This window comes from Dasypus novemcinctus, chromosome 10, assembly GCF_030445035.2.
Source record: "Dasypus novemcinctus isolate mDasNov1 chromosome 10, mDasNov1.1.hap2, whole genome shotgun sequence".
NCBI lineage: Eukaryota > Metazoa > Chordata > Mammalia > Cingulata > Dasypodidae > Dasypus > Dasypus novemcinctus.
Window position 1 is genome coordinate 123,294,945 of NC_080682.1, and position 14,911 is coordinate 123,309,855.

The following is a 14,911-nucleotide window of genomic DNA, read 5'->3' on the forward strand; positions in this document are numbered from 1 at the left end:
GACACATATGGTTAGAGCAACTAAAGAACTGTATATAAAATACACACTGGGTTTTAAATACTTAATCTGAAATAAAGAAGGTACAAATAGCTCAATAATTTTTTATATTGAGTACACATTGAAATGCTATTTAGGATATATTGGGTTAAAAAGAGTATATTAAAATTATTTTTACCTATTTCACTTCATTTTTTAAGATGGCTGCTGGAAAAATTTTAACTTCTCATACTGCTTACATTCTATTCCTATTGGCTAGCCTTATCAAGATAATGAGGACAAATCATCCCCACCCAGCCCACATTCTGTTTTCTAAGGGTGTAATAACTAGCGCAGAAATGGTGATCAACTCTGTCCTTTCACTAAGCATTTAACGACAGCTAGCTGCAGGTTATAGCCGAACTGTTCATACTGAGGCATCTCATCTGACTGCAGAAGTAAAGTGAAGGCAATTTCTCTTTTTAATTCAAAGTCAGTTCACATACCCCTCTTCATTCAGCTTAAAGGAATCAGGAGAAAGTAGATCATTCCCTCTTGCCATTCCACAAGGCCTGAGCATTAGAAGCAAGAATCCTAGTTCCGGTGGCCCCTGATTACTGTGATTTCTCAGGGTGCTCCCCCTGGCTCCCAGACCTACCCAGCTTAGTCCTTCAGTGTTAAAAGTCAGAGTAGTAATTAGAGTTCACATAGCCTTACAGTATTCTCTCACACCCTGGGATTCAGCCAGTATGCGTAAGTACACAGAATAGTAACGGCGATTAGCAGTAAAATATAGTACTATAAATTCTAATTTAAACTCTAGCTTTGTGTCTTAGGCTGTCATAATGCCCAACAACAGATGGGACTCCTGTCACTGCAACATCTCGGACATGTTTGTGGCCCTCCCTGGGCTCAGCCATGCCTGGACAAGCATTCCTCACTCTTGACACATAGGAAAATTGCCAGTTTAGCATTATTCTCATATCCACATATCTTCTAAATAGTTTGAAAGTACCACTGTTCTTATAGTAAGTGTGCTGTTATCCTTGTGGAAATAATAATTGATCAGTATTGCTATCTTATAAATTTGAGGACTTAAAATACAAAGAATAAACAAGAATGTAGCAGCAATGAAGTTTGGAAACGTTTTTATCATTGCTTTTAAATATAAATATGAATCTTCAGAACTTAAGAGGGAATAAAGAAGCAATGCTTTTAATAATAAATCACACCAAATGCAATGAATGTGCCACAATGATGAAAGATGTTGATGTTGGAGGAGTGGGGCAGGGGTGCGGGCAGTATATGGGAACCTCTTATATTTTTTAATGTAACATTTTTTTGTGATCTATGTATCTTTTTTAAAAAAAGACAAAAAATAAAAATAATAATGTATCACAGCCTAGAGCATCTGATATTGGGCAAAAATGATACATAATGGAAATGTTTGACATCTTGTGTTAGCTTCACTTCAAAAGAAACAATATTTGCATTTCTAAAATTGTTAAACCTTGTTAATTTTGATGAACTCATAGGTGGTTAATTACTGCTAGTGAAGTTAATAGGGGATGTAAATGATTTTCAAAAGCTGTATTGGAAAAAGTTGAAAGTGAGCACATTCTCTCAGTGCTCAGAATGCAGTGAAAAAAAAATAGCAAAAATCCAGGAGAAATTTTTGAAGAATATTATGAATTACCTTTTTAAAAAATGTTTTTATTGTCTTTTTTTTTAATGAATAAGCTTTACACAATAAAATATTCAAAAGAAAACTGCTCCCAGGGGAGCTCTGTCACATTCCCCAATAGAACAGAAACAATCCCCCAAGTGCAACAGCAAAGATCAATGAAGAAGGATTGTCCAATGATGAGCCCTTGATACTGATGACTATGCTTATGAGCTTGTGTGCCTGAAATATGAACAAGGCCTAGAGCTGCAGGGTGCCTAAGAGTTACCTCCTGAGATTCTCCATGTTGCTAATCTGTGGCCACTCACTAAGCCAAACTCAGCATGTAAATGCATTACCTTCCCTCCAGCATGGACATGATTCCTGCGGATGAGCCTCGCTGGCACCGAGGGATTACTACCAATCACTAACTCATGATGCAACTAGAAAGAGACCTTGAATAAAAGGGTCAACACAGACCAGCAGGATATCTCAGCCTACATGTAGGATCATCTGTTAAAAACTGCTTTTGACCTTGAATAAAAGGGGGAAATGGCAAAGACAAATGAGTTTATATGGCTAAGGGTCTTCAAAAAGGAGTCGGGAGGTCATTAGAGGTGTCACACTTATGCACACCTCGGCAGGACACCAGAGACAGCCAAAGTAGATACAAACCCAGGCACTGGCTCTCCTGAGGACTACAGAGACCCACAGGTTCAATGGTCATGGCAAATGGCTCTGGAGTTCAGTGCCATGTCAGAAGCCCTACTTTGGAATTTGTGTTCCTGAGTGTGACGGAGTTGGGCTCAGATGTGACCTTTCTATATATGCCTCTTCTGTAACTTTTACTGAACCTGTGGTTGGCACTAGGGTTAGTGTACACTCAGGAGACTTGAATCTCTGGACTGTCCAAGTGTCAGTTGGGTCCAGAGCCTCAGCAGAGTTGCAACTCTGACTTTCTGGTTATTGGACTTACCCAGGTCAGCTAACAGGGAGGTGAAGATGGTCAACCACCACACCAGGGAACTGAGAGTGCCTACAAATGCAAGCAGAATTGCATCCATCATCATGTGGAATCTAAAGCCCCTCTTGATTTAGAGGTGGAGTGGACATCACCATCCCAGGGTCCACAGGATGGAGGAATAAAGTATGGATTAGAGTGGACTTACTGGTATTCTACTATAGAACTATTGTGACTAGTAATGGAAGAAATTGTAGCATTGATGTAGAGAAAGTGGCCACAGTAGTTAATGAGGGCAGGGAGAGGGAAGAAGAGATGTGATGTGGGGCATTTTCTGGACTTGGAGTTGTCCTAAATGATATTTTGCAGGGACGATGCTGCCATAACTAAGTGAATATACTGGGGGAGCGTGTAAACTACAATGGGAACTATAATCAATGTGGCACAGTATTGCTCCAAAATGTATTCAACTGCAATGAATGTGCCACAATGATGAAAGAGGTTGCTGATGTGGGAGGAATGGGGTGTGAGGGGGTGGGGGTATATGGGAACCTCTTATACTCTTACAATTTTTAATGTAACATTTTTTGTGATGTATCTTTAAAAAATGCAATTAAAAAACAATGGGGATGGGGGGTGGGGAGTAGGATATATGGGAACCTCTTATGTTTTTTAAAGTAACATTTTGTGTGATTTACTAACTTTAAAAAAGAAAATTAAAAAATAAAATAAAAATTCGATTAAAAAACTGCTGAAAAAATCATGTCAGTGTTCATAAAGCAACAAACATTGAAAAAGTGGCATCAGAATTTTTAAAACTGCTATTGGATTAAATAGAATATTTTACATGCTAAATAAAGACTTAGATAGCAGATAGTGCATATTATTGTGGTCCTACATGAATGGTTCTCCTGGTTGCAAAACATGTAACAATCATAATGAGACTACTTTTTGGAAAACTATTAAGTTAAGGTAATAAATCATTATCAATAAAGCTTCACTATTTTACACACACACACACACACATACACACACAACTTTGTCAACAACAAGTGTTTCAAGTCCAGATTCTTAAGTGAATAGAATTGTTTTCCTTTATGAAGAAAATACCACCTTTGCTGCCCTCTGGCTTCCTTGTTCTCTCTTCATGGTGCTTCAAATTGTCAAAAATGTTCCCTCAATTTTTTTTTCAGCATTATCATTCTCCCTTCCTGACACGGCCCTTTCTACCCACGCACTACCCGTTCACCTCCCAGCTTACATGGTACAATTAAGTAACAATAGCTTACTTAATAGTGTTTTCATAAAAGTTACCCCATCGGATTGTGCCTTTTGAAACAGGTAGGACAGATATTATTACTCCCATTTTAAGGATGCGGAGGGTAAGTCTCTAAGAAGTTAAATGATTTGCTCAGAGTCATACAGTTATTATACAGAAGAGCTAGGCCATATACTGAATTCTGTCTCCAAATCTAGTTTTTCTTCCTGACTACAACCCCATTCTGCTCGATCCAGTATAAATTTTCCTACAGCTTAAGTTCCTTCTCCATTCTTACTGGATTTTTTGTTCCCTTAATTTTTTAGCTTCCAATCCAGTCAGGATTTCAATTTCATGCAAAAAAAAACTATATCTCACTGATTTAAATAAACAACAGAAGAATTTGCTGAGAGGATATTGAAGGGATCGCAGAGCTATGGAGAAACAGGGTCAGAAATGGGCAGAAACAAGGGGGAGGCACAGCAGCTAAGATCTGTTAAACCACGCCGTAGAACGAGGAGGACGCTGATCAGCGCATCCATCTGCTGCTCCATCTGTCTCCACTGCCCCTGAAAACTGGATGTTATTACAGCAACGACATCGTCCACTACTGGAAGGATTTTCCGGTGTCCTTGCTTCTTTGTGTTGCTCATTCATTTCAAAGTCTTGGATCAGTATGTCTGATTGGATGATTATTGACCATGTGGTTCAATTGACCAGTTTCAGGGAAAGTTGGGAAACCATGAATAAGTACTTTTAGCCTCTCTTATGAGAGATGAGCTCCCACCAAATTCCTTAAGCACATAGTCCCCTATCTGTATCGGGGTGAAATAATGGAAAGTCCTCCCACCCACTAAAGACACCAAATCCCACTGCTGATTCCAATAATTTAGTATTTTCTTCCTTTGGGCTGACTCTCTTTGGGGCAAGAAGCATATTCAATTTATAACCGTGAATCAAAAATTGTCAGTCAACCAATAATTATCATGCTCTTTAGCATTCCAAAGGATCTAAACTTCTCAGGTAAGTTCCGGTACTCTAAGAAATTCCTGTTACAAAGCTGTGCTCTAGTATTTCTTTAAAATGAATAAGCTTCAGGGTCTGACAGCATGAATTAGTGCCTACAAAATATTTTCAAAGTGTGAAGAAGATAGTTGGCAACTTTCCATGTCTGGGGGATTTTCAGAAATGCCTCATTTTACTTTAAGCATTTCAAATATTTTTTAATGAACACTGTATTTTTTGAGTCTGAATAACCCTTTCTTTTGCAGTATTTATGAGCAGTGGCTTCGAAGACACCAGCCACCTAAGGAAGTTTTTCCAGAAGCCAACGCTCCCATTGGACATAACCGGGACTCTTACATGGTTCCTTTTATACCTCTCTACAGAAACGGTGATTTTTTCATTTCTTCCAGAGATCTGGGTTATGACTACAGCTACCTGCTAGACTCAGGTACTCAATTTCATTCTGATCAGTGGCTAATAGAGTGTGACAAGTTGCTTTTGAGCAAATGCAAAATCTTCTGTTCTGCCATGTTATCCCAAAACCCTTTAAATTGGGAAAGGGCTTTAAATTAATTAACAGATGACTGATTTTTATTCCATGGGCCAAATTCCCAGGATCCTTATATTCTTATTCATTCTGCTTCAAATGGGACATTTTACACATGGCACTCATAGGAAAAACACTTGAATTAAGAAGAGAAAAAGAATAGGCTTGAAACAAGGATGTATGAGCTGGGTGTTATGTGATCTTGGAAAGTTTACTTTAATTCCCTGAATCTCAATTTATTCACTTGAAATATTGGAATCAGAATACCTCGAAGAATTATTGTGAGAATTACAGGACTGTGGTATGAGAAAGGCCTGAGTACAGTGTGGCACAAGGTAAACACCCAGCAGTTTTGGAATCTTCTCTGGGAATTTACAGCTAGAGATGCTGTGGCAGTTTGAGATTATTTTATGAATCCCAAAAAGAGAAAGATTGTGTTTGTAAACGAATCTATTCCTCTTGTATGATATGCTTTGATTGCATTAAAGTCAGCTGAGGGGAGTTTTATAAGATTACCTGTGAAGATTGCTTTGGTGGTGGTGGTTTTTTAATATTTTGTAAAGAGTCTTACATATGCAATTCACCCATATTCATAATTTACATGAAGTTTTACTATCTTATAGAGTCCCATGTTACATTTATCAGCTTTCCTTCTAGTCATGTACATGACCTTAGACTTTCCCTTTCAACCACTGTCATAGCCATATAACAGCTCTGCTAGTTACAAACACTGTGATGTGTTCTCACCACTTCCATTCATTTCCAAAGATTTACTAACAACTTTTTACCAGTTCTGCACAGATTAACAATCAGCCTTCCGTTCTCTACCCTCACTCTATTTACTGGTGACCTATATTCTAATTATTAACTCCATGAGTTTACATAATATATTTAGTTCATAAAAGTGCAGTCATACAGTATGTCTTTTTGTGTCTGGCTTGCTTCACGTAACATGTCCTCCAGATTCACTCATGCTGCATTGTCATATGCCTCAGGACTTCCCTTCTTCTTACCACTGCATAATATTCCATCATATCAATACACCACAATTTGTTTATCCATTCGTCAGTCAACGGACACTGGGTTGTTTCCAGCTTTTGGCAATCATAAATAACACCACTATGAACACCGATGTGCAGAGGTCTGTTCGTGTCTCCGCTCTCAGTTCTTTTGGGTATACACCTAGTAATGGTGTTACTGGATCACATAGCAACTCTATATTCAACTTCCTTAGGAACTGCCAAACAGTCCTCCTCAGTGGCTATACCATTCTCATTCCCACCAACAGTGAATAAGAGTTCCAATCTCTCCACATCCTCTCTAACATTTACAGTTTTCCAACTTTCTAATAGTGGACATTCTAATAGATGTGAAATGAAGCCTCTTTATAGTTTTGATTTGCATTTCTCTGATCACTAGTGATGTTGAACATTTTTTCATGTATTTCTTTTCCCTTTGTATTTCTTTTTTGGGCAATTGTCTTTTCAAGTCGCCCATTTTTTAATCAGGAATTTTGTCTTTTTATTGTTAAGCTGTATAGTCTCTTTATATATTGTGGGTTTTAAACACTTATCTGATATGTGATTTTCAAATATTTTCTTTCAATGAGTTGTCTGCCTTGTCACCCATTTGAGGTGCAAAAGTGCAAAATTTTGAGGAGGTCCCATTTATCTCTTTTTTCTTAAGTTGCTCATGCTTTGAATGTAAAGTTTAAGAAACTACCACCTACAACAAGATCTTGAAAATGTTTTCCTACATTTTTCTTGGAATTTTACGGTTCTCACTTTTGTATTTAGGTCCTTGATCCATTTAGAGTTAATTTTTGTATGAGATGTGAGATAAGGGTCACTTTCTTTCTTTTGATGCGGCTATCCACTTCTCCCTGCGCCATTTGTTGAATAGATATTTCAGACCCAGCTGAGTGGGCTTAACGGCTTTGTGAAAAATCCCTTGACTGTAGATGTGAGGGTCTATTTCTGAGTTCTCAATTTGTTTCCATTGGTCAATCTTCTGTCTGTCTTTATGCCAGTACCATGCTAATATTTTTTTTTTAAACCACTGTAGCTAAGTAATATGCTTTAAAGTCAGTTAGTGAGAGTCTGCTAACTTCATTCTTCTATTTTTAAGGCATTATTAGCTATTCAGAGCCCGTTAAATTTGATAGTTGGCCTTTCCATTTCTGCAAATAGGCTGTTGGGATTTTGCTGGGATTCCATTGAATCTGTAAACCTGTTTGGGTAGAATTGACAACCATATTTAGTCTTCCAATACATGAACACAGAATGTCATTCCATTTATTTAAGTCTTCTTCAGTTCCTTTAGCAACGTTTTATACTCTTCTGAATACAGGTCCTTTATGTCCTTGGTTAAGTTGATTCCTAAATATTTGATTTTTTTTAGTTGCTATTATAAATGGAATTTTTTTTCAGATTTCCTCTTCAGATTATACATATGTAGTACATAAAAACACTATTGATGTTAGCATATTAATCTTGTATCCTGCCAATTTGCTGAAGTCTTCTATTAATTCCAGAAGTTTTTTTGTGAATTTCTCAGGATTTTCTAGGTATAGGATCATATCATCAGCGAATAGTGAAAGTTTTACTTCTTCTTTTCCTACTTAGGTGCCTTTTATTTCTTTCCCTAGGCTAGTTGCTCTAGCTAGAACTTCTAGCACAGTACTGAATGACAGGGTGGCGGTGGGCATGCCCGCCTTGTTCCTGACCTCAGTGGGGAGCTTTTGGTCTTGCCAGCTGTAGGTCTTCCATATGTGCACTTTACCATATTGAGAAAGCTTTTTCCTATTCCTCTATTTTGGAGTGTTTTTATCAAGAAATGATGCTGTATTTTGTCAAATTCCCTTTCTGCAACAATCAATAGGATCATGTGATTTTTCTTCTTCAATTTATTCATGTGGTTTATTACACTACTTGATTTTCTTGCATTGAACAACCCTACCATACCTGTAAGGAAAACCACTTGATTGTGGTGTATGATTCTTTTAATATGCTTTTGGTTCACTTTGAAAGTACTTTGTTAAGGATCTTTGCGTCTATATTCATTAGATTATTGGTCTGTAATATTCTTTTTTCATAGCATCTTTATCTGGATTTGGTATTAAGGTGATGGCTTCAGAAAGATGGTAGCATTCTTTCCTGTACAATGTTTTGGAAGAGCTTAAGTGAGATGGGTATTTGATTGTCTTTGAATGACTGGTTGAATTCACCTGTGAATTCACCAGAAGCCATCTGGTCCCAAGCTTTACATTGTTGGGAGATTTTTCATGACTATTTCAGTCTCTTCACTTGTTATTCATTTGTTGAAGTCTTCTATTTCTTCTAGGGTCAGTATAGGTGATTTGTGTATTTCTAGGAATCTGTCCGTCTCCTCTACAATCTAGTTTTTTGGCATACAGCTGTTCATAGTCTCCTCTTAGGATCTCTTTTATTTCTGTGGGCTCAGTGATAATGTCCCTCCTCTCATTTCTGATTTTATTTGTTTGCATCTTTTCTCTTTTTGCCTTTGTCATTCTAGCTAAGGGTTGTTAATTTTGTTGATCTTCTCAAAGAACCACTTTTGGTTTTGTTGATTCTCTGTTTCATTGATTTATGCTCTGATCTTACTATTTCTTTCCTTCAGCTTGGTTTGGGATTACTTTGCTGTTCTTTTTCTAGTTCCTCCGGGTGTGCAGTTAGATCTTCAATTTTAGGTCCTCTTCCTTTTTAATGTAAGCATTGAGGGCTATAAATATTCGTGTCATCACCATCTTTGCTGTTTTCCAATGTGTTCTCATTCTCATTCATCTCAAGATATCTGCTGAGCTCTCTTGCAATTTCTTATTTGACCCACTGATTATTTAAGAGTGTGTTGCTTAATTTCCATATATTTATGAATTTTCCTTTTCCATCTATTATTGATTTCCAGCTTCATTTTGTTATGATCATAGAAAGTGTTTTGAATAATTTCAGTCTTTTTAAATTTATTGAGATTTGTCTTGTGATGCAACATATGTTCTATCTTGGAGAAGGATCCATGAGCACTTGAAAAAAATGTATATCCTGCTGCTTTGGAATGCATTGCTCTATAGATGTCTATTAGGTCTAGTTCATGATCATAATATTCAAGCTCTTTATTTATTTATCCTCTTTCCAGGATACTGAGAGTGGTATATTAAAGTCTCCAACTATTATCATAGAGACATCTATTCTTTCTTCAGCTTTGCCAGTATGTGCCTCATGTATCTTGGTGCATTCAGGTTAGGAGCATAAATATTTAGTATAGGAAGTGGATGTGGCTCAACAGGTTGGGCACCCACCTACCACATGGGAGATCCTGGGTCTGGGTCCCAGTGTCTCCTAAAAGAAGAAGAACAAATATTCTTTCTGCCCCTTTTCTATTCTTTTCTCCTTCTGGGAGACCAATAATGCATATGTTTAAATGTTTTGCATTGTCATTCAATTCCTTGAGACTCCATTCTATTTTCCATTTCCTTTTATTCCTGTTCTGTCTTTTCCAGTTCAGATGTTCTTCTGTCTTTAAAATCACAAATTCTGTCTTTGAGCAATCTGAATCTGCTCTTATGTGCCTCTAATGTATTTTTAATCTCATCCATTGTGTCTTTCATTCCCATAGGGTCTGCTACTTTCTTTGCAGCCTTTTAAATTGTTCTTTATGCTCTTCCAGTGTCTTCTTAATAACCTTTATTTCTTTAGTCATATATTCTTTGAATTATATGAATTGATTTAGGAGAGTTGTGTGATTATCATTGTTTAATCATCTTTAATCCTGTATCTCTTCAGGATATTTGGTTTGTTTTTTTGGCTGGGTCATCTCTTACTGTTTCATAGCATGACTTGTAATTTTTTGCTAATGTCTAGGCATCTGAATATGTTGGTGAATTTACCCTGATGACCAATTTCTCTCTCTTGCCTATTGTATTTTTTGACTCTGCTGGCCGAATTCACTGAAGAAAGGCCCCCAATTCCCCCTTCCTTTTCTCTTGTAAACAGCTGACAAGGGTAAAAGATGACTGTTCCTCTCTCGGTTGGCTGCAGGGAGCTGGGGTTTTAGTCCAGCCTAATATCCTGGGAATGGGGGTGGGAAGCCCTTCCCAGCCACCACAGGTGTCTGGTAACTCATGTTTATTGTTTCTGGTTCTTCATGTCTCTGTCCTTCACCCTCTGGGGAGTTGTCTATCACTGTCCTGGTCTGCTGACCCCCAAAGCAGTTCCTTCAGACAGCTTATGGCTCTTTCTTCATTGTCTTTGTGAGAGAGTTGAGCCCTGCCTTCCCAGTCTAAGGCCATCTTCCCACAATTCCTTGCCTTGGGGCTCTTCATTTGACTGGTCAGTAAGGCATGGCTCAGGTTGAGTCCCCACCCCCTTGCTTGGTTTGATATAAACAGACCCACATGGACAGACAGACATAAGAAGAGAGAGCGCTGTCATTTTTTATCCTGCCATGTGACAGAAAGGAGAAGGCTCAAACACTGAGCCTGGTGAGGAAGGAGCTATTTGCCTGATAGTTTACAGCTGACTTTGGGAAGCAAGCAGAATAGCTAAGACTGATATGGGAAGAATTAAGAGATAGACCTTATGTGAGTTTGCAGATGAAATCAGAAAGAAAGTGGAACAGCTGAGCCTGAGAGAGAGTGCCCGCAGGGAAACACTAAAACCTGGGCAGAGGCCAGTTGCCATATTGCTTCATAGTGTGACAACATGCCAGGATCAACAACAGCTGTCTTTGATGAGAAGCTTCTCTGATGGTGCCACAGTATGGACTTCTCATGGCTTTGGAACTGTAAGTTTTACCCAAATAAATCCCCTTTATAAAAGCCAACAGATTTCTGGTATTTTCCATCAGTAGCCCTTTGGCAAACTAAGTTATTAAGAAAAGTTATGGAAATATTGTTTTAAGTCCAGGAAATAATAATAATGATCATTATAGCTATTACCATGCTATGGTTATGATTAAGGTAGTAATATAAAACCTTATATATAATATAATAGGACTGGAATTAGAACTGAAGTTTAAATGATCTTCCTGAGTAGAACTATCTCAGTACCATCTTAATAAATGTGTAAAGGATAGAAATTCTTCCCTTCCTGAGACCCTGTTCAATGCAGGTTATTTACATGCATTATTGATCAGTCATATAAGAGAAAAGTATTTTTCACCCTATAAGGAGATGAGAACACTGAGACTAAGAGAATTTAAGTAATTTTCCCGAGATCAATCACATAGCCAGAAGACCCAGATTTCAAATCCAGGAGTTCTTCCTCATTTCACCACAGTATGCTTCCACTCTGTTGAACGAATATCAACAACAAAAAACAATAAGACAATATATGGCTTCTGGATAAGAGGTTTTTAACAAATATGGGTTGATTAAATAAATGAATTAAGAGATAAAGGGAACAAACATGAACAAATGAATGAAGGTTACCAAATACCTAGCTCTTCTGTCCATTATGTGTCCAGTCACACATTAATAACTGACATCGTTCTGGACCTTAGAGTGCTCTAACTCCAGTGTGGCAGTCAGACACATGTGCACCAAGTACAAAATATCAGGCTGTGTTAAGTGAGCTAAAGGAATTATAAGCAAAGACAAGACAAGACCTTGAAGGATGAGTCGGTAGATGGCAATTAGGGAAGGACAGGGAAGAGTCTAAGCTATGAGAGTAACAGGAAAAATAGAGTAGGAAAGTATACAGTGTATTTATGGAATGTTGAAATACCCTGTTTGAGTAGTATGAGAGTGAGGAATGACATTGAGAAGATAAATTGAGTCATTTAATAACAGCTAACACATACTGAGTACTTTTTATGTTCTAATTGTCCTGTGTATATTGCTTCATTTAATGCTCATAACCACCTTATAAAGTAGGTACTATTATTTCTTTTTCCTTTTTTCTCAATGAGAAAATGAAGACCTAATGAATTTAAATAACTGGTCCCAGTCACTTGGCTAGCACATCACATAACTGAGCCACAATTAAGAGACAACAGGAGAATACATATTTTATTGACATTGTCCTGCCCTTTGGGGGACCACTGAATGGGCAGATGTCTGTTTGATTGCCTTGTTTTGCTTTATTTGAAGATCAGAGCTACTGAAAAGTATATTTAAAGGGCTGACAAATGAGATCAAACTTTTGGAAAGCCTTGAGATCTTTGAGAATGAGGGAGGGGCAAATGGTGGCGGTGTCATGTGGAGAGGGGCTTCCTGTGAGTCAAAAAAGGGGCAGCCTCAAGTAATGGATTTTCTCTTCCTTCTGTTTTCCAAAGATTGACTATTTAGGGTTTTCCGATTTAGCCTTATTTCCATTTCCACAACATTCCAGACTCTTCCATGGGCCCATGCTTTTGAACCTGCTGAAATTCTGATCCTATTCCTCCACTTGTCAAATTCTCAGAAGTGAAATAATTTTATACGTATACATAGTCATGGTTATTCGGTCCTTTTATAGAGTTGCATGGTAAAAATAATTTTTTTATTCCCTTAGACTGAGAGCACCATAAGGTCCAAATTGGTATTTTACAGACCTCTCTATCCCAAGTACCAGAAAAATGTCTGGGATAGGTTAAATTAATGAATCAATTTGACTGCTAATCATGTGTATCATGAAGGGCAGTGGCTCTTAAGTAATATAAATGAAGCTTGATAGCAAAATGTCGCCCCTCTTAAGACTCAGGTCATTTTTAGACATGTATTTTAAAACATTTTTCAGTTTTATCTTACTAGACACTTTTCTAAGTGTTTTTATTCAGTTATTTTTTCACTTTACATACATTTGTTTAATAACTCTTATGAACAAAACATTGTGCTATATATTGTTGCTACAATGATAAACAACCTAGTTTCTATCTCCTTAGAACTTACATAATGGAAGAGAGAGACTGAAATTCTTACCTAATTTCGTATTTATTTAAAGATGTATGTACTTGTAGTGGTCAGTGAAGTGACATTTCAGGGGAAATAGGTATAACAGAACATAAGATAACTAAAAATTTAGAAAATTGTTTAGTTTAAATTATAAACCACAATGTAAACCCAAATGTTACCTTGTTTGAAAGCTATTGTCTCAAAATCTGTACATAAGTTTCAGTAAATATAGTAAGAATATGTAAAAAGATTATTGCTGTAGAAGGGAAAAAGGTTTTATATTGGATATGTGGGAGTGCTGTATATTGTATATATGAATTGCTGTGATCTAGGACTTTTGTAAAGATAAGCTTAATAACTAGGAAAAAAAAGAAAAAGAAAGGATGTAGACACTGAGGAAAAGACGGAAGTAGTTGCCTTGCCAATTTGCATACAAGGCAACACTTATTGCAGTGATGGAAGGCAAAACATCAAAAACAAAGCTTTTGCATTTTTAAATATTTTGATACCCCAATTTATTTTTACCTTATTTTTTCCAAATTAATATGTATTATACGTAACCTTTAAACTCATTGCTATATTCCATTTTACTATTAATGGAACCTGGCAATATATTGGGCTTCACTTTTGAAGAAGTTTTGGATCACAGAGAGGTTCAACAATGGCAGGGGAGGAATACTGGTGTGGGATGTTATTGACAGGGGACACATGGTTGGCAGGGAGTTCTACTGGGTATATATCCAGGGTACATAAAAATGTTTGGATATTTTCATAGTGGTTACAATTAAAAACAGCAACTGAGGGAGTGCTGAGTTTCTAGCCAGAGGAGCTCTATCACATTCCCTAAAGGAATAGCAACAATCCCCCGAGTGCAATGGCAAAGATCAAAACATAAGGAAGGTCCAACAATGAGCCCTTGATACTAATGACTATGCTTGTGAGCCTGTGCACCTGAAATAAGAACAATGCCTAGAGCTGCAGGGTGCCTAAGAGTTACCTCCTGAGAGCCTCCATCTTGCTCAAATGTGGCCAGTCTCGAAGCCAAACTTGGCATGTAAATGTGTTGCCTTCCCCCCAGCGTGGGACATGACTCCCAGGGATGAGCCTCCCTGGTGCTGAGGGATTACTACCAAGTACCAGCTGATGATGTAACTAGAAAATGACCTTGAATAAAAGGGTCAACTTGGACCAGCAGAATATCTCAGTCTACGTATAATACCAGTAATTAAAAATGCGTTTGACTTGAATAAAAGGGGGAAATGGAAAGGACAAATGAGTTTATTTGGCTATGAGTCTCCAAAAAGAGCCAGGAGGTTATCAGAGGAATTGCCCTTATGCACACCTGAGCAGAGTCCCAGAGACAGATAAAGTAGATACAACCCCAGGTATTGGTTCTTCTGAGACCCGCAGAGACCCACAGGTTCTATGGCCATGGCAGATGGAGTTCAGTGCCATGTCAGTTGGTACTTCTTTGGAGTTTGTGTTTCTGTGTGATGGAGCTGGGCTCAGATGTGATCTTTGTCCACAAGTCGCCCCTGTTACTTTTACTGGATCTGTAGCTGGTGCTGGAGTTTAGTGTATACCCAGGGGACCTGAATCTCTGGACTGTCCTT

General features: G+C 37.7%; 1 protein-coding gene across 1 annotated transcript in view; it reads left to right on the plus strand.

Annotated features, from left to right (window-relative positions):
• The window catches only part of TYR (tyrosinase), a 116,301-nt gene that overhangs the window by 88,624 nt on the left and 12,766 nt on the right, over window positions 1–14,911 (plus strand). The window contains exon 4 of the mRNA XM_058306161.2: window positions 5,130–5,311. Coding sequence (XP_058162144.1) covers window positions 5,130–5,311 — 182 coding nt within the window. The remainder of the gene's footprint in view (window positions 1–5,129; window positions 5,312–14,911) is intronic.